General features: G+C 39.8%; 1 protein-coding gene across 11 annotated transcripts in view; it reads right to left on the bottom strand.

The window, feature by feature from the left end:
- Positions 1-18057, bottom strand: part of LOC121277249 (aminopeptidase O (putative)) — a 347848-nt gene extending 329791 nt beyond the window's left edge. For 7 of the 11 annotated variants that reach the window (XR_005942838.1, XR_005942839.1, XR_005942840.1 and 4 more), the window contains exons 1-3: positions 17914-18033; positions 15023-16019; positions 271-434 (exon numbers count right to left, since the gene is read on the bottom strand). Coding sequence is in view for 8 of the 11 variants with exons in the window: in XM_041186474.1 (XP_041042408.1) it covers positions 271-434; positions 15023-15840 (982 nt within the window). In the remaining 3 variants the exon portion in view is untranslated. Of the gene's footprint in view, positions 1-270; positions 435-1061; positions 1166-15022; positions 16020-17621 lie in introns of those variants that run through there. The other 4 variants (XM_041186479.1, XM_041186480.1, XM_041186478.1 and 1 more) reach the window with 4 other exon arrangements.
- Positions 18058-21328: the final 3271 nt, after the last annotated feature.

The raw sequence follows: 21328 nt of genomic DNA, 5'->3' as shown, positions 1-21328 counted from the left end.
CACTTGCCAGGGAGTGGAATGGAAATGCTGGTCAGGAAATTCCTCTGATGCTAGTCAAAGTTAGAAATTTGCTGCGTTGGGGAACTTCTGGCTTTAATCCTTTAGCCTATTTCAAAGTTTAGAGAAGTCCAATTTATTTTAACTTTGCTAACTCAATAAACTACATTTTTTATTTGCTTACAATGATCTTTGTTCTACATTCTCTCATTTATAGTACATGCTCCTTACACAATGCAGGAATACAAAATTCTTCTGAGTTTTCTTTTTTACCTCCATTATGACTGGGTTCAGCACAATTTTCACCACTCATTAGAACCAAAGACCCTTTTGGGGCCCAAACTGAGGCCTGCCATGTTGCCATTGCTTCTGGTGGCTCCTGACATGGAAATAGTGCTCTGTTGTTTATAGGAGATCCTGCTGTATACACGCATGGTCTGAAATACATTAAAAAAATGAATTAATACTTTTTTTTAGAAAAGCACATTAGTGTTACTAACACATCACTTATTTAGTCTGGTAGCTCTAATGGAAATCACTAGACTCTCCGTTAGGAGGTCCAAATTCAAATTCCAACCACGTGGACTCCATTTTCAACAGCAAGCTTTGTGTGTTCACGGATGGGGAGGAAAATAGAACAAGCAGGTAGACCATGAGGGAGGGGAGAGTCAAGGCAAGGAGGGGAGTCCAGGCGGAGAAGGGAGAGAGAGGGCTGAATTTTCCTGAGGCAACAAAACCCCAACATCGTGACCAAGGCAGGACACGAGCCCATGCACGGTCCATGCACACCCACCAAGCAACTTTATGTAAGGTGACCTAATTTGCCACCTCCACATTCACCATCAGATGCAGGAGGCCCAATAAGAAGGCCTGTGGCACTGGACGGCCTCTCCATAGGAATGGTTATGGCTGTGGCCATTTCAGCCTTGCTCCGTCATTGAGTGTTTTAGACGTGTATCCTATGGCCCTCCAACCTGCCACTAGGAGGCCACCTCATGCAGTTTACAGTCTGCAGGCTCAGCAGGAGGCTGGTGGAATGAATTGCTGATTCCCTGACAGCTCACCCCTGTGAAAGTCGGCCAGAGATGATACAGCATCGTAGAGCTGTCGCAATAGTGTTGCCCGCTACTTTTCCACCTCCAACCCCGCTTAAGTAAAGTTGAAATTACTAAATAGCAAGGAAAAGATAAAAAATTAGAAACAGACAATATAGGTTTCAGAAAATAAGCTGTGCTAGGTAAACCTGATAATAGTTTTTCCAGGAGATGATAGAGATGGTGGATGGGAAAAATACAATGGATTGGTATAGATGGACTTGCAGAAAACCTTTGGCATGCACCACACAGGAGATCTTTGGGGAAATGAAAATATGTGGAATTAGTGGAAAGGTAGCAAACTGGATTAAAAACTGGTTAGAAGGAAGAGGAGAGAGGGAGTATGGGACAATTTCTGAGTAGATAGAAGAGGATGGCAGGGTCTACTCTTGGATTCCTTGTCCTCACTGTATACATGAATATAGGGTTGGAGGGAGTAGAATCCAAATTTTCCTACAATACGAAAATAAGAAGCATAGTAAACAATTCTGAGGATTGAAGGAAGCCTCAAGGAGACTATTGATAAAATAGTGGAAACCTAAAAAGGAGCAGGTGGAATTCAATGTCAATAAGCCAGAGCTGCTTAAAAAATGTAAAATAGATAACAATTTTGAATTGGGAAAGGCAGGACAATGTGGAAAAGCAGAAGGATTTACAGGCATAGTACAAGGTATAGAATATATAAAGAAAGGATGTAATGGGTGCATCTGTGTAAAAGCTTAGTAAGACCAAAGTTTAAAAAAAAAAGACTTGTACAGTGCCTTTCACGGCCACCAGACATCTCAAAGCACTTTAAAGCCAATGAAAAATATTTGAAACATATTCACTATTCCATAAGAAACACAGTAGCCACTTTACACACAATAAGCTCCCACAAACAGTGTAGTGATAATGACTAGATAATCATTTTTTTGTGTCAGGATACTGGGGATAACATTCCTGCTCTCCTTTGAAGTAGTGCAGTGGGATTGTTTATGTCCATCTGTGAGGGCAAAAGAGTGTTCAGTTTAACATCTCATCTGAAAGACAACACCTCTGATAGTGCAGCACTCCCTCAACACTGCAGTGAAGTATCAGTCTTGATTTTTGTGCTCAAGTCCTGGAATGAGATTTGAATCTACAACCTTATGGTTCAGAGGCAAGAGTTCTACCAACTGAGCCACAGCTGATAGTTGGCAAGCTATTTACAATTTAGGGCTGTTGGGAAGGGGTAAGAGAGAAATGGAGTAGAAATGTATAGTGAGGATGCAGCAGGTGGTTAGAGGAGTGGGGTGGAAGAAGATAGTGAGAAAGAACATGGGAAGGAACAAGAATGTTTGAAAAATCAGTAGTGGTGAGGGGCGGGGTGGGTGGGATATGATGCCGACACAGGAGATTAACAGTTTCCCAGGGCCATCTTTGATGTCTTGTGTAGAAACTATATTCCCTGCCCCTTAGAGAGGGATATCAGTGACCAAAAATGCTGTTCATGGCAAGTGAAAAGGAAGGCTAAGGAAAAAATAGTTAATGTGAGGCAAGGGGAGTTACAGAAGTAAAAGAAGTAAAAGTGCTGCTGAGGGCAATTAGAGATGGGCAGGGGGCAACAAATGCTGGGCTTGCCAGCTACATCCACATTCCATGAACGAATAAAAAAAGTGAGGAGGGTAGGGAAGAAACAAACTGCGGAGCCCAAAATTTTCAGTTGGGGGAAACCACTTGATTGGATATCACTAGGGTTACAAGGAACATCATTAGAGGGAGGTCAACAATGGCTGAAACCATACTCTGTAGAGGGGATGGTTACAGGGGTACATTCATTGTGAGAAGGAGAAATATGAGAATTTTTTTTACTCAGTGTTGTGAATCTTTGGGATTCTGTACCCAAGAGGGCAGTGGAAGCTCATTGAGTATATTTAAAGCAGAGATTGACAGATTTCTAAATACCAGTGACATAAAGGGATATGGAGTTAGTTTGGGAAAAAAAGATTGAAGTGGATGATCTGCCATGATCATATTGAATGGCGGAACAGCCTACTCCTGCTCCAATGTTCCTATGTGAATGGTGGGGGAGTCAAGGCAGAATTCCTTTTTAGAGAGGTAAAAGCACTATTTTAGCAGGAGTTAGAAAAGCCAGATTTTACTTAGAGTGCCAGTCAGCAGACAAATGCGTGGCCAAGCAGACAGACAGGCGAGTAGCTGTATTAATATCTACAGTGTTGACAATCACTGGCTCAGGCAGGAAGAGTCTACCTGACGCAGAATATGATGATCTGCAGTTACAGGTAAAGCATTTAAATGTTGGCAGGTTTGTTGTAGACTTTCTCACTTAGATAGCAGAACACAAGCTTTTTCAATGCATTTTGAAATGGAATGCGCAACCTGTTACAGATGGGGGAGAGATGGCAGGATGGTTCCCCCTTTCTTCCACTTCTCGACCAATCGCAACAAGATGAGTTTTAAAGAAGTGTTTCAACCCCTTGAGCACTGTGACTCTCAAGAACAGAAACAAGACAGGTTTTCTCATTATGTTTAAAAAAGGAATAAATGTTTAGTACTCAACATCTGAATGTAATTGCAATAGCCACTCATAACCACACGCACATAAAACCCACACGCACAACAAAAGGTGATTACAAAGGAGGTAGCATGCACTGAGGTTTTTTAGCAAGGAGTCCAAGAAGTCACGCTCGTCTTTCGAGATGCAAACTGGAAACATTGCAAGCCTGATGATTTCCTTTCGGTTCACTGGAGAAAATAGGGCAAGTTTCTAGCGATTAATTCACAGTGGCTTACTCCTGACAATAGTAGGTTTCTGATTTTGCTCCAGCTGAAGGTGTAGTTGAACCCCAGCAGCAAAGATCTGGCTTGGTTCTGCAAATCAAGAGGTAAAAGAATAGCCCCACTCTTCTGTTAGGAGATTCTAGGCAGGGTCCTTTCTTTGTTAAGAGGGATCTCTTCCCTCTGCGGTCTCTCAGACTGACTGACCTCAGCTGCTTTCAAGATGTGTGTTAATAATGGTTTCTTATTACAAGCTGGTTTCTGTCAGGTGAACATAGTATTTGTGTTCCCATTGTCCACACAAACAGTCCATGATGACATTTCAATTGACACATAATGGGGGTTTGAATCTTGGCTTTTGCATCTCTTTGGATGGAGTGGTTTTTCTTCACACCCATTCTGTGGAATTTTTCTGCAGCCATTAGTTCTGGGTGATCACTATGCATCAGTTTCTGTAGACATTTAGAAAATAGTAGCTGTTAACTCCAAAGGAGAAAACTGTTGCATTTTTAATATCTTTTCAATGGAAAATCTGAAAAAAGATCATTTACAATTTAATGTTCTGGCCAGACAAGCAGTTTGCTTCCAACCTTGGGCAGTTTCATGTATATTTGCAAATGAGAGGGGAGGTCACCTGATCCCTTTGATTCCACCTTGTTACAATGCAGGGTGCTCACTCTCCATGTTGTTCTAAAAAAGTGTTCATTTTTCATACATCCGCAGGTACACCTGTGTGGGCATGACAAACCCACACAGTAATTTTAATAAGTAGATTGTGTAACCATGGTGAAGGATCAAGGATCAGTGTGAAGTTGAACATAGCAAAAAAGGTGAGGTAAATTGTGAAGTCATGCATATACTTAGATTTTAAAATGTTGAAGACTGGAAATAGGAAGGAAAGCCATGGGGAGCAAAGAAATTCTGCAGTTTTACAATCCAGCAACAGAATGATTTAAAACTAGCATTTAGATGAATAAACTTGATATTAATTTTAATGTAGGGAGACCCAATTATAAAATATTCACAACTTGGCTTTTCCCCAACCCACGCTCTCATCCACCCACGCTAGAAGAGAGAAATGTAGGATTTGAAAATGATTGCATGTGGATTAAATTAGTTCTCAGAAACAAAGCATAAAAATGCAGTGTAAAGTCAAGGAATTAAAAGGCCCACAGAAAAAAAACATTTATTATAAGGAAAGCTTTCAAAGTTAAATTTATTGCCAATTGCTTAAACATTAGAATCCTGGAAAAAAAATCTGATTATTACAAAGAACTATGATTAAGTTAAAGTAACCTTGTGCTGAACTATGACTTTGCTGTGTTGCTTGTTTTCTTATGCACTACCTAAAAAAACATTCTTCTTGCACAAGGCTAAGTAGTGAGTATCGGTAGGATGTGAAACCACACAAGGGAAGGCCAACACTATTTAGGGTATTTTTGTTGCCACCCAACAATAAATTAGGGCTTTTGAGCAGGAATTATTGAATAGCATCAGGAGCTGGTTCACTTTCCCTCTCTCCTGCCCCGCCACACCCCACACCACCTCCTTCAACCAAAAAAAAAGCCACAGCCAACTGCAATGCCCCCACCACTAACTGGCTAAGAACAGTGCAAATCAGATATTTAATTTTGGGACCTTCCAGCATGGCTAAGGGGTAGCATTTTTGCATTCAAGTTAGAAGGCCATAGTTTTCAGCCTCAGTCCAGGACTTGAGCCCATAATTGAAGCTGACCTTGAGTGCAGCACGCAGTGAGAGCTGCGTTGTCTTTGCATTGACCCGAGCTCCTTCCTGCTTGTTCAGATGGGTGCAATGATGCACCACACTATTCTCCAGTTATCTGTTACTAACATTTATTTTTCAACAAAAGGTATGGAAACAGATTACTGGTCATTTGTACAATCCTGGCAGAATTTGGCTGTTGTGTTTGCCTAGATAAGAATAGTGACGATATTTAATTAACTGTGAAATGCTTTAGGACATGAGAAGATGTGAAAGGCACAATTTAAACGCAAGTTTGTTCTTCCTTTTCCTTCTTCCATATCTGGATAGTCAATACCACATTGACTAGTGCAAAAATTGCTAAAAGAGCTCCTGATTATTTTGGCTAACCAGCAAGTAGATGAATATTTATTTAGCCTGAAGATGTGAAGAACCTGAATAAATCTATAAATTTGATGCTGGAGGCACACTTTTGCTTAATGACTATTTCTACAACTATCATTGGCCTCAGTATCATGTTCACGTTAATAGTCCCTTGACATGATCCGCATTTTTTTTTTCGTTCACGGGATGTGGGCTTCGCTGGCTGGGCCAGCATTTATTGCCCATCCCTAGTTGCCCTTGAGAAGGTGGTGGTGAGCTGCCTTCTTGAACCGCTGCAGTCCATGTGGTGTAGGTACACCCACAGTGCTATTAGAAAGGGAGTTGCAGGATTTTGACCCAGCGACAGTGAAGGAACGGCAATATATTTCCAAGTCAGGATGGTAAGTGACTTGGAGGGGAGCATCCAGGTGATGGTGTACCCATCTATCGGCTGCCCTTGTCCTTCTAGATGGTAGCGGTCGTGGATTTGGAAGATGCTATCTAAGGAGCATTGGTGAATTCCTGCAGTGCATATTGTAGATGGTACACACTGCTGCTACTGTGCGTCGGAGGTGGAGGGAGTGAATGTTTGTGGATGTGGTGCCACTTAAGCAGGCTGCTTTGCCCTGGACGGTGTCAAGCTTCTTGAGTGTTGTGGGAGCTGCGCTCATCCAAGCAAGTGGGGAGTATTCCATCACGCTCCTGACTTGTGCCTTGTAGATGGTGGACAGGCTTTGGGGAGTCAGGAAGTGAGTTACTTGTCGCACAATTCCTAGCCTCTGACCTGCTCTTGCAGCCACTGTATTTTTTGACTAGTCCAGTTTCTAGTCAATGGTAACCCCCAGGGTGTTAACAGTGGGGGATTCAGTCATGGTAATGCCATTGAACATCAAGGGCTATGGTTGGATTCTCTCTTGTTGGAGATGGTCATTGCCTGACACTTGTGTGACGCGAATGTTACTTGCCACTTGTCAGCCCAAGCCGGGATATTGTCCAGGTCTTGCTGCATTTGGACATGGACTGCTTCAGTATCTGAGGAGTCACGAATGGTGCTGAACATTGTGCAATCATCAGCAAACATCCCCACTTCTGACCTTATATTGGAAGGAAGGTCATTGATGAAGCAGCTGAAGATGGTTGAGCTGAGGACACTACCCTGAGTAACTCCTGCAGTGATGTCCTGGAGCTGAGATGACTGACCTCCAACAACCACAACCATCTTCCTTTATGTTTGGTATGACTCCAACCAGCAGAGAGTTTCCCCGATTCCAGTTTTGCTCGGGCTCCTTGATGCCGCACTCGGTCAAATGCTGCCTTGATGTCAAGGGCAGTCAAAAGATTCAAACCAAAAAAAAACTGACAAATACTATAAGTATTTGATTTTAAAGAGAACCAGAATGGTGAAACCTTCCTTAAATATTTCTCAGTATATTCACAGTATTGTTATGATCCCAGCTGATGTTAATACTGGACAAGTCAGAGTGAAAACCGGAGTGAAACCTGTCTTGATAGATCCTAACTTTTGTTAGTAGAAACAGTGGGGGGAAGTTACTGAACAAATTTACAGGAGATTGCTGATGAACTTTCAACACAAAGAATAAAATATTTATTGAAATAAGAAAAATAAACTATATTACACCAGACAAAAAAGTTGGAAAGATCTCAATACAAACTCAAGCTGACTCAATTTCCTCAATACTCCGTTAGCCCAGCAACGCCTTTACAGACACACAACCAATGAAGACTTACCACTAGATTGACACACAGACTCTTCACTTGGGACAGGCACCATGTGCAAATGATTTTCTTCTGGTGAATTCTTGAGTATTCACTTGATGCTTCTCACCTAACTTGCATCTCTCCCTGAGACACCTACAACCACACTCTAAACTCGCTGTTGTTTCAACTGCAGAGCAAACACATAAGTTCTCTAAACTCAGTCTCCCAGTAGCGTTGTAGCATTTCTTATCTGGAACCACTCTATCTTCCTTAACAGAAAAATACAGAAATATAAAAATTCAACTTAAAAATGATATATTGCTCTTCACACCTGCCTGCAGAAAATAAAATGAAAAAGCATCTTAAAGAGCTTTCATTTTCTATTAAACAATCCCCTCTTATTAATCTCTATCTTAATTATACAGAACAATGCATTTACATCAAATATACAAGGTTACATGACTATTCAATAATTATATTTCACACAAGCCCATTCTGTTCACAACAATCATGTTCCTCCACATTTAAACTCTTGATAAGGCACCTGCTGTGATATTGTCTTTTTCCGCTACATGAATAATCTTCAAATTATATGGTTGTAGCACTAAACTCCAATGAAACAGTCTCAGATTCTTGGAAATTTCGCTAGAAAGGTTAGCGGGTTATGGTCTGTATAAATAAGTCTCTGCAGAGATGTTAGATCTTTAGATTTCAAAACGTTGTAGAGCCAAACTCAAAGTCTCTTTTTCCACTGTTGAATACTTTTGCTTAGAAATTGAGTACTTGCCAGCAAAATAACTAACTGACCGTTTGATCCCCATCTCATCCTCCTGTAAAAACATTGCACCAACACCCATGTCACTGGTGTCAACAGCCAGTTTGAACAGCTTAGCAGAATTCGGCGCTGCTAAAACCAATGCAGTAGTCAGTTACAGCTTTCAAGCCATCAAAGGCACTTTGACACTTCTTTATTCATTCAAATTTCTTGTCCTTCTTTAACAAGCTTGTCAGAGGTCAGAGGAACCACTGCAGTGCTGAAATTCAGAACAATCTTCTAGTAAAATCCACTTATGCCTATATACAGCAAAATTTCTCATTTTGTCTCACGCACTGGAAAATCCAAGATAGTCCTTAATTATGCTGTTCTAGGCCTTGTCCTACAGTGTGGCCCAAATAAGTTATCTTCGCTTTGGAAAATTAAATTTTTGCCACGTTTATGGCCAAATTGGCTTTGTAGCCGATCAAACAATTTGTTCAAGTGTTGTGAATGTTCCTCCCAGGTTTGGCTGAACATAACCAAATCATCATTATATACCACACAGTGACATAATCCTTCAATGACCTTGTTGATTAATCTTTGAAAAGTGGCGGATGCATTTTTCATTCCGAAAGGCATGACTTTACATTGATAAAGTCCATTCAGGGTTACAAAAGTTGATATTTCTTTTGCTATATTAGTTAATGGAACTTGCCAATATCCCTTCAATAAATCAATTTTTGCACTGAATATTGCCTGTCCAATCTTTCCAACACAGTTCTCTAACTGTGGAATTAGATATAAATCTGCCTTTGCAACCACATTAACTTTGTGATAATCTATGCATAATCACTGCGACCCATCTGCTTTCAGCACCATTACAATAGGTGAGCTCCAGCTACTGTGACCCGGTTCAATACTATAATTTTCCATCATGAACTTGATCTCTTCCCTCACTTGGGCTAATTTCTCTGGATTTAATCTGTAAGGACGTTACTTTATGAGTAATGCATCCCCTACATTAACATTGTGAATGACCAAAAATATTTTCCCTGCCCTATTCACACAAATTGATTTGTGAGTTTGTAACAGCTTTCTCAAGTCACCTCAACAGTTTTCTGGAAGGTAGCTTAATATTGCATCTAACTTTTTAAGCACCTATATATTATCTAATCTGATTACTGAAGGGACACCTTTAGAATTTTCGATGTCAGATTCATGCTCCAAGTGTTCTGATATTTTTATTTCACTCCCTACTTCTTTTACTACTGTAAATAAACTCCTATTCTGATATCTTCCCTGTCATAATATTGCTTTAAAATGACACACTCGCTAACTTTTCCTCTCCTCTGGAGTACTCACTATGCAATTTACATCGGGTATCTTTTTGATTTGATAAGGTCCAGTGAACCTCACTTTTAATGGTTCACCAGAGATAGGTAATAATACTAACACCTTATCCCCAGTGACATTTTGAGCTTTGGCCTTTTGATCAGCTATAACTTTCATTGTTTGTTGAGCGATTTTTAAATGCTCTTTGGCCAATTCACACGCTTTGGTTATTCTCTCCAGGAAATTTGACACATAGGTCAAAAGTATGGTCTCTGAGCTTTGATTTATAAATAAGGGGTCCTTTCACCTCTTGCCCATATATCAGTTCAAAAGGACTGAAGGGGTGGTAGATTTAAATCAGAGAGGAGGAATTACTTTTCTCAAAGGGTCGTGAATCTGTGGAATTCACTATTTCAGAGTGCAGTGAATGCCGAGACGCTGAATAAATTTGAGGAGATAGGCAGATTTTTAATTAGTAACAGGTTAAAAGGTTATGGGGGAAGAGGGCGGGAAATTGGAGTTGAGGCCAAAATGAGATCAGCCATGATCGTATTGAATGGCGGGGTGGGCTCGAGGGGCTGAATTGCCTACTCCTGCTCCTAGTTCTTAGTTCTTATGAATCCTGTAGATTCATTAAGGGCATTCCTAATGGCAAACAGTAAAAATGGAATTCCTCTATCCCAATCATAAGGACATTCCTGACAATAGGCTTTAATCATGGTCTTTAAAATTTGATGCCATCTTTCTAACGCTACTTGTGACTATAGATGATAAGCTGAAGACTTAAATTGTTTTATTCCCAAACTATTCATTATTTCTTTGAATATTTGTGACACAAAATTTGAGCCTTGATCTGATTATATCTCCTTAGGTAATCCATGTCTTGTAAAGAATTGAACTAACTTTTCCACTACCATTTTTGCTGTAATTGTCCCCAAAGGCACTGCCTCAGGAAATCTTAAAAGATTTAAAGATATTTAAAAGATACTGATTCCCACTTCTGGTTTTAAGTAGGGGTCCTACACAATCTACTAAGGCCCTGCTAAACGATTCTTCAAAACCTGGTATCGGAATTACGGGTGCAGGTTTAACTGACGATTGGGGTTTCCCCACCACCTGACATGTATGATGTCTGGCAGAATTTAACCCCGTCTTTATGCAATCCCAGCCAATAAAAATGTTTCAGCATCTTAGCCTGCGTTTTCCTAATCCCTAAGTGACCTGCCATTGGAATTTCGTGAGCTGCTTGTAAACTTTTGTAATGATACCCAGATGGAACTACCACCTGATGAACTACTGTCCAGTCCTCATCGGCTGGTTTTTGAAGTGGTCTCCATTTCCTCATTGGCACTTAGTCTTTTAAATAATAACATTCAGGTACTGGTTCTGATTCAGTCTCTGAGTGGGCTGTTTGATACAGCTCCCTCATCTAAGGATCAGCCTGTTGCATTTCTATTAAAGAAGATGGGCTAAACATGTCAGCCTCATTCTCTTTACCTTCATCGTTTTTGCTCAGGTTTTCAAAAATAGTGTCAGATAACTGAATTTCTACATCATCTCCCTTTTTCATAATTTCTTCCTCTTCCTGTCTATTTTATGGACCTGAGGTCTAGTCACTACAAAGTCAGGAAACAACCCAGGATGTTCCTCCTGTAGTATCTCAGTTTCTTTCATTTCTACTGGTTGTTCCAACACCCTCGGTGAAGATAATATTTTTGAGTCAGCCAGGTCATTCCCCCAGATAAAATCAATTACTGTTATAAGCATTTCATGCACTACTCCAACTGTAACCTCTCCATTTACTAAATACTCTTTAATCCAACTCTATATAATGGAACTGCTTTTTAACATCTATGGAAACCTCCAATTAATATTTTTTCCTTCATTAACTCCTCTGGAAGCCAAATTGTATCATCAGCCAGCATCAGTGACTGACTCTCTCCAGTGTCTCTCAATATCTTTACTGGTTTACCTCCTTGATTAGAAGAATAATGGAATACCTTTCCTCAATAAACAAAATCGTTAAACCCTTCCGTAATTAGTTTTTCTGAATTTACTTGACTAGCCTGAGGAATTGCCCCACCACTTTGGTAGATTCTAAGCCTTCACTATGTACCTGCGCTTTGGTTATTGTTTTGTCACCTGTCACCTTTCCAAAGTTAATTTTTCCTAAAGCCGAATTACTAGTCTCTCTTTCACCTTGTACCCCAAGCTTTTCTTAAGCCAGTTCATGCTGTCTGCATTCTCTCTCTCTTTGAAACTCTCTATCTATTTCCTCATCTCTTTCTTCCTTTGCTAACTTCTCTCTCTGGAGGTCAAGTTCAAGCTTCTTCATTTCCATTGCTTTCAATCTTTCTTCTTTTTTCTCTTTTTCCAATTCGAGTTTTTTCATCTCTCTTTCTATTTCAAGCTGCTTCATTTGCAAATGAACTTTTGCTAACTCTAACTGTGATACATCCCTTTCAGGTTTCTCTCCTTTTAATTCTAAATGCTGGGTTATTTCTTTAATCATAACATTCTTATGAAATCCTGCTTTTATTTCTACGTTCAATTTATCTGCTAACTCCAGTGGTGTAGCCTTAGTCAAGGATTTCAAATAATCAACTGCTACATCCTCTCCCAGAAAAGTCTTAGCAACAATCAAACTGCTTTTGAGTTCCACCCAGTGCAATATACTCACAGCAAACGCCGTCCTTATGCCCAGTACCTCCATGTATTTGTTTCTTTAGGATTCACAGACCCCACTTAAATTCAAGGGTTTCTGATCTCACAAGAGCCCCCACTTTGTAATGATCCTAGCTGATAATACTGGACAAATCAGAGCCCAGAGTGAAACCTGGATTGATAGATCCTCACTTTTATTTTGTAGAAACCATGGAGGAAAGTTACTGAATAAATTCACAGGAGTCTGCTGATGAACTTTCAACACAAAGAATAAAATATTTATTGAAACAAGAAAAATAAACTATATTACACCAGACAAAAAGGTTGGAAAGATCTCAATATAAACACGAGAAGATGATTCAATTTTCCCAATATTCCTTTACCCAACAATATCTTTACAGGCTCATAAACCAGTGAGGAGTTACCACTAGACTGACACAAAGGCTTCTCACTTGGGAGTGGCACACGTGCAAATGATTTTCTTCTGGTGGCTTTGAGTATTCACTTGATGCTTCTCACCCAACTCGTATCTCTCCCTGAGACACCCAAAACTACACTCTAAACGCACTACTGCTTCTTCCCTGTCTTTCTGTGTCACCTGACCACTGTCACTAGGCAACAGCCCAGTTTTTTCTACTTTTTGTTTTTCTTTTCCAAAATCACTTAAATTCTAAGCCCTTTTTAACCGATGTCTTTAACTTCAGGGGTTGTATAACCTCATTAAAAATGTGCAATATATATAAACAAACCCAAAAGACAGACCTTTCAGCCACGGGTCCACCCAGACATCTAGGCACCAAGGCTCATAAAAAACCTTAGTGCAGTTGGAACCATGCTACCTTTCTTAACACAAAAATACATATACATAAAATTTCAACTTAAACATTATACATTGTTCCTCACAATATAAATAGAATGCCCAATATATGACTTTCTCACATCAGTAACTGTGGAAAAAACACTCTGCTACATTCATTATTTAGAGGGTTCGAAGATGAGTTAACTCAGCATATCTGCAATATTTATATTTGGTTAACTGAAGTATCTTCATCCTACTTTGGTCCAAGCTCTAGCAATCAAAGACAGATAGAAAATTGGGCACAGTGATTTTTAAAATTAACCTGATTCTGTCCTAATGCTGTTCATTATGTAACTGAGTACACTGCCAAGCAGCATCAATCTGTGTCAGTTTATCCTTCAATATTCAAGTACCATGCATTGAGTATCATAGAACATATGTGTAATTAGGAAGCTAGATTTGGGTGTAGTGAGTATTAACAGACAACATACACACACTTTGATATTTTAATGCAATTTAGCTGGTAAATATCCTTTACTAAATAACCAAGACATATAATGTCATTACCATGTCTACTCGAAATAGACCTGAACCAAATGTTGAGTTGATATTCAGTAATACTCCACAAGATTAAAATAGATAACATGATAAAATTAATACATACTGTTCAAAAACTGCAATAAAAATATCATGCAATATTTTTCATCCAAGCTAACATATGAATGGCCAATGAAGAAAATTATGGGAGAAGCATTGTTTTAAAAGTTACATTTTACTACCACAGAACAAATCGTGAACACATTGTTTTGCAATGATTGGGTGCTGCAGTAAGTTATGCATTGGTCTTTCACCTCTGAAGCTGAGGATGAAAACATCCTTTTGCTGCCAGGTGGAAGAACCATATGTGAAATGTGTGTCAACAGTCTCATACCAGTTTCTGGTAGGCACACAGCCAAAGCATAAAACCATCCTATATTCATTTTGATTGGCAATATTATTCAGTCATTCAAGAATGGTTGGTAAGGGGAATTGAAAATATATTACACTGGTTTAGAAGGAGGAACTCCCTTAAGGCTGGGGCAAAGATACATTTGGGGAACTTTATTCTGCTTCACCTTCTATCATTAACATCCCTCACCTTGATGAACATAATATTGACAAAAAGCTTCAAGTTGTATGTTATTGGAAAAACATGCTATTGGGATTCCCAAAATGGAGTGTAGTCATAGTTAATGAATATGCCCAGGTTTTAAATAAGGTTTGCTAATAAACAAATAAATACTATTAACTCTAAATCATTGTAAGCTAATATGCATCAGCTTTATAGAAGCATACAAAGCAAAACATGGAATATTTTAGCCCATCTGCCATCCAAAGAAGCTTATATTAAATGTTACTAATATTTTAAGGCATTTGTGTCAATGTTACATATTTTAATTGCCATTGAAGCAAGTACTTGCTGAAGGCTGTTATATAAAACACCCCAGGTCCAAACCTATTGTATGTCATTGTAACCAGAAAGGTTAACCGACCTATCATATTTTGAAAGCACCTTTATAAAAATAGGTTCTAAAGAAAAAAAGGAAACAACATTCTCAAGGTTGCTTGAAGAAATTACGAAGTGCTGAGTGGAAAATAGATGCTTTACTTCATTGTTAAAACTGCCATTCACACATCTTCCATACATTATTTACAAAAAAAAAACAGCTTGCGATCTGCATCATTAACTGATCAACAACTGCGCTCGACAGCTCCATATGTCACAGAATAATACCAGACTCCAAACAAAAAGCAAATTGTATTTGAAAGTAACCAACCTGCCACTTTGGTCCTTGGTCCACCTCACCGAAACCCCCTCCAGCTTTGTTTCATAGCAGATCCTCAATACACGGGGGAAGTCTTTAGGAGTTTGTATTCCTAGTTTCTTTATTTTCAGGCTCCACATGTCAGTTTGGAACTGGAGTTCTCCACAGCCAGGCGCTTGACTGCACTGGAGGTAATAATAATGCTGTTCCTGCCAGCGTTCTGCTGCTAAACCGAAAATATCATCCACAATGCTTCTCTGGACATCACTCTGCAGTCTCTGAGGATAAATGCCATTTTCTGGCTTGGGCATGTCCATTCTGATCAGTTTCTCAATACCTGCTGCAGCAATGACATTCACTTCTTCTACCTTACTCACTACAAGATCACAACAATCCAGCACCAGTACAAAATCCTCCCCATCACTGCAATGTTCCCTTGTACCAGAAATCCCACTAGCCCACTCTTTGTTGCTATGGTTACAACTATTAATATTGGCAACTCTGCCACCATTATGCTTAGATAGATTGCATATCTTATCCACGGATGAACAAGCAGCAACTCTTGCAGTGGGATTGCATGAAAGTCCAGGTTGCTCAGTTTCAAATAATGCCTGTGAGTGAGGACAGCAACCTGTTCCCACAGAGTCATATACATTTTTATATGCTTGGTTGGTTTCTAGGAAGAGGACAATGGTACCGTTGATGACTTTCCTGTTGAAGTTCACTGCCAGATCTAGCACATAGTGTCTGACTAGCATGTAACCAGTATTGGCCATGAGAGGAAGGTCATCTTCATTGGGGTCGAGAGCTGACTCTGTATTTTCATTCATAGTTAGAACAAGGAAGTGCTTGTCCGACAATACCGAAAATCATAAATGTAAATACAATCAGTGTTCCAGTGTTATAAGCATTCCCTGAATAATGCTTTGTTGTTTAAAAACACCCATGGCTTCTGTAAGCTGGTACTATGTCTTCTATGTGGTTGCTTGCTTTCTTTCTCTGTTAAAACCTGTATACAAAAAAAGGAGAATTAACAGTTATGCAACTAATTTAACAGTCATCTCTGAAACTGTCCTTTGCTGGAATAAAGTTATGCTATGCAGAGAATTCTACTTTTATGTTTCCCTGCATTACAATGTTTATACAGAGTCCCAGTGCTTTTACAAGGGCTCATCGGTTAAATCTACAATGTTGGACCGTATGGAATCGTGCTATTTATGTTACTGACTCTCTGCAGGATTCTTTTAAAAAGACACATTTGTTTTGGGAGAAGGGGGCAGGAAATCACATCTTGAACACATTAAAATATGAAGGCTGCTGTGAAGGTTAATTTGACAGCAAAGCCCCTGAGAGTTCACACTTTACAACCTCAGAGTTGGTACTAGCATGAAGTCTACCTGGAGAGGTGGGTTTATGTTATGCTGAGATTCAGGCTGCAGAAATATGCACATTTATATTTTCAGTGGAGGTCAAGTTTAGGCAAAAGTTTGTTCAGCTCTAGCCTGTCAGAATAAACAGGTTATAAGAGACTGAATGTTATATCAGATAATATGGAATACAAGAGATTTGAGCAATAATAGAAAATAACTACTATGAATCAAGTAATTATTTGAATTCAGTGGAAAATTTTATTAGCATAAAAAGTTAGAAGTGAACCCTTCAAAGTTTCACTTTATATCTTATAGAAGTCCTGGCTGAAATGCAGATAACAGAAAGGCAAAAGACACTGCAAAAAGGATGGAAATAAACACTAAAAACAAAAGGAAGGAAAACAAAGAGAAGCAGAATAAAGCAGCAACATGTTTTATATGTTGTGCATGCTTTGCATGTGCTATGAAACAAGCACTAAGATAAAACACGAGGAAAAAAATTAACTTTACAGTAAAAATCTGAAGCACTGTAATAACAGAAAGTTTTAAGATCACTGATCCATAAAACATGAAACTATATTTAGTTGGGAAAGAGGACATATAATGTAAAATACAGTTAACTGAAAACATTTAAGAACATTTAAAGGCATCTTTAAAAGAATAGTTTCAATGACCTTTAAAATCTAATTGCACCCGTCATAAAGTGATTTAATTTAACCTGATGGTTGATGAATTACTGTGCAAAAATCAAATAAAATGGCTAATGAAAATTGTAATCATAATAAGGAACATTTTGTACAATACACAATGGTTATAATTCATGTTTCTGCTGCATTGTGCAACACCTGCATGAAATTAAAATGTGCAGAAATTTCTGTTTTATATATATAGAACTTTCTTCACTTCATCTTAGATTAGGGAACTAGCCTACAATTCTAAACATAACTGTTTTGGCCCATTCAGTATTGAGGTCAGCTAAAGAAAGCTTTCTAATAATTGCAATTGGTTTTAAATCCGGGCAGCCGTTCGACAAGTTAATTGTTTTCATAACCCTTCAGTGAAAACAATGAACTTGCCTTGAGAGCACAATGCCTAGTCTCGGGATGTAAGCTCGCATTTAAGACTGAACAGGAACAATAAAAGGCAGCGCCACAATGTGGTTAATAAATGGTCTGCACACATACTTCCAGACGCAGGAATTTTTGTTACACATTCCAGAAGACTTTTATGCACAAACTTACTTTAAAAAAAAACATGCTTTGATTTTTTTTTCCGTTCAGAACACGGTAGCGCGATCATTACGAAGAACCTGATGCAAAGGGAAACTAAAAAAAAAAGGTCGCCTACAATACATTCCGGATAGAGTGGTGAGTTTGGAGCATCTCTTCATTTTTTTTTATATTTCATTTAAAATCAGTAAATAATGGGGACAAAAGTCTGTTGTTTATGACTGACCACTGGGGTCCAGCAAGGCCAGTAAACCGCCACAAAGTGGCCCCCACATTACAAACTGGCGTCAACTCAGCCACTGACCTTATTCAACTCTTACTGCCTGCAGCTCTGAAAAATAAACCTAATGTCAACAGTCTGCAACCCACAGTCATCAGCAAAGGGTCAGTCCCACCACCTCCTGTTACCTCCTCACATTCTCATTGCACTGATCCAGGCGCACTCGGGACGCGTCATCATTCCGCGCCTCCCCGGGAAACATCTACGATGATCATTTGTCCCACCAGAGGGCGCCAGCAGGTGCTTGTCCAAGACAAGAGCATGTTAGTAATCAGCTGTTCCAGGCAAAGGGGGGAGTGTGCCATTCTACATTGTTCCCCACTTCTGTTGATTCAAAAATTGGTATTATATAGTCACTTTTGTCTGTGTGTGTGAAAATATGGGAAATTTTATTTTCAATATCGCTCAGTTGGTAGCACTCTCACCTTTGAGTTTCAAGGTTCTGGGTTCAAGTCCTACTTAAGGTCTTAAGCACAGCAATCAAATCTGACATTCCAGTGCAGTACTGAGGGAACATTTCACTGCTGGAGGTGCTGTCTTTCAGATGATATGTTAAACTGAGGTCTCATCTGCCTACTCAGGTGGATGTAAAAGATACCATGGCATTATTTCGAAGAAGAGCTGGGGAGCAACAGGAGTAGGCTATTCAGCATGCTGAGCCTGTTTCATCATTCAGTTCGATCATGGCTGATCATCTACCTCAACACCACTATCCTGTGGTATCCCCATATCCCTTGATGTCATTAGTATCCAGAAATCTATCAATCTCTATCTTGAACAGGCTCAATGATTGAGCTTCCACAGCCCTCTGGGGCAGAGAATTCCAAAGATTCACCAACCTCTGAGTGAACAAATTCCTCCTCTTCTCAGTCTTAAATGGCCTACCCTGTATTCTGAGATTGTGTCCCTGGTTCTAGATTCATCAGCCAGGGGAAACAACCTCTCTATATTGACCCTGTCACGTCCAGTATGAACTTTGTATGTTTCAATGAGATCATTCTTCCAAATTCCAGAGAATACAGGCCCAGTTTCCTCAATCTCTCCACATAAGACAATCTTACCAACCCACTCTGAAGAAGGATCATACGGACTCGAAACATTAACTCTGTTTTTCTGTCCACAGATGCTGCTAGACCTGCTGAGTTTTTCCAGCATTTTTTGTTTTTGTTCTACCAACCCAGGGATTAGTCTGGTGAACCTCTGTTGCACACCTTCTGTGGCATGTATATCCTTCCTTAGATAAGGAGACCAAAACTGTAGACAATACTCTAGGTGAGGTCTCACCAAGGCTCAATATAACTGCAGCAAGACATCTTTACTCCTGTACTCAAATCCCCTTGTGACGAAGGCCTACATATCATTTACCTTCCTAATTGCTTGCTCCACCTGCATGCTAGTCTTTAGTGATTCATGCATAAGGACACCCAAGTACCTTTGGACACCAACATTTCCCAACCTTTCGCCATTTAAGAAAGATTCTGCCTTTCTGTTTTTTCTACTGAAGTGGATAACTTCACACTTATTCACATTATATTCCATCTGCAATGTTCTTGCCCATTCACTTAGCCTGCCCAAATCCCAATGAAGCCTCCTTGCATCCTCCTCACAACTTACATTCCCACCTAATATTACATTTGGTCTCCATGTCCAAATCATTTATATAGATGTGAACAGCTGTGGCCCCAGCACTGATCCTTGCAGTACCCCACTCGTAACAGCCTGCCATCCAAAGAATGACCTGTTTATTCTTATTCTCTGTTTTCCGTCTGGTAACCAATTCCCAATCCATACCAGTATATTACCCTCAATCCCAGGTACCTTATAATAGATTCTAACATTTTTCTAACATGTCTGCAGTTCTCCATTTTCTCCCTTCCTTCCTTTTCAAATAGAGGGATTATATTTGCTACTTTCCAGTCCGCATGAACTTTTCCAGAATTTATAGAATTTTGAAAGATAACCACCAATGCATCCTCTATCTCTACAGCCACCTCAATCAACACTCTGGGTTGTTGCTCATCAGGTCCAGGGGATTTATCACCCTTCAATCCAATTAATTTTCTGAGTACTGCCTCTTTGTTAATACTAATTACTTTCTGACGCTCACTTTCACAAGCCCCTTGGTTCCCCTGCTATTTCTGGGAGATTTTCTGCATCTTCCTCCATGAAGACAGGCACAAATAAATTGTTTAGTTTCTCCACCTTTGCCCTCTTCTCCGTTATACACTCTCCTGCCTCCACCTGTAAAGGACCCACATTGGTCCTTGCTAATCTTTTCCTTTTCACATACTTAAAGAAGCTTTTACAGTCTGCCTTTATGCTTCTCACTAGCTTGCATTCATATTCTCTTTTTCCTTTCTTTATCAGTTTCTTGTTCCTTCTTTGCTGGATTCTAAATTGTGATCCTTGTGTCCTGGCCACTGTTTATCCCTCAATCAACATCACAAAAACAAATTATCTGGTCATTATGATAGTGCTGTTGTGGGAGCTTACTGTGCACATATTGGCTGCTGCATTTCCTACATTGCAACAGTGACAATTTCAAAAGTACTTCATTTGCTGTAAAGTGCTTTGAGACATCTGGTGGTCATGAAAAGCACTATATTCATGTAAGTCTTTCATTTTTATGTGTCGGGAGATTTCCTGTGCCTTTTCTCATGCTGAATTAGGAGATTCAGTAAGGTGTGACACTGACAGGAAATACTTGAAATATATTCACCAGCAATTTCTGTAGAGAGTTCTTGTGGTGCAGTGGGTAGCTTCCCTTCCTCTGAACCAGAAGCTCCAGGTTTGAGACCCACCCCAAGACTTGATGGCCAAGGAAGGTGCGTTCATAACGTTGCCAAACAGGTTGATTGCAAACCTGCAAATCCTTCCAATATGCCTATGGCAGGTGGTAAGAGCAGGCAGAGAGACTCCTGGTCAGCCATGCTTGATGTGGAGTGGTGCTTCTCAAGCCCTGCATTCAGGCTGGTGACCTGTTCCTGGAAAAACAAGCCACAGAAAAGAGATGTAAGCTTGTGCTTTGTCTGCCTCATGCGTCGCTAGTTGCAGTAAGTCTAATTTCTGCAGGGGTTTTCCCAATTGCCCAAATATACAACAGAAACCCTAGAGAAATGTTATATTTGCCTGGATTTTCTGGATTACAATGGAAATTGGTGAAGCCACACAGAAATTTTATCTCTGTATGTATGTGTACTCACACACACAAAATAGTCAATCTCCCATGGCTTTTTCACACAAGGGTTGAAGGTTAACTAGTCCTCAGCTAAAGCAAGCTGGGGAGGGAGGGAAGGAGGGCGGAGAAGAATGGAAGGAAAGAAGAGAGTAAAGGGAGGTGGGGAGGGGAGAGAGAGACTGAAATGAGAGGGAGGAAAAGATTAAAGGGTGCATACAGTTAGGGTAGGAGGAGGAAAAAAAAGGATGACAAGGGAAGCAG

The sequence above is a fragment of the Carcharodon carcharias genome, chromosome 4 (assembly GCF_017639515.1).
Source record: "Carcharodon carcharias isolate sCarCar2 chromosome 4, sCarCar2.pri, whole genome shotgun sequence".
NCBI classification, from domain to species: Eukaryota; Metazoa; Chordata; class Chondrichthyes; order Lamniformes; family Lamnidae; genus Carcharodon; species Carcharodon carcharias.
Note: the sequence above shows the minus strand (reverse complement) of the source record. Positions and strands in the feature narration are given on the sequence as shown.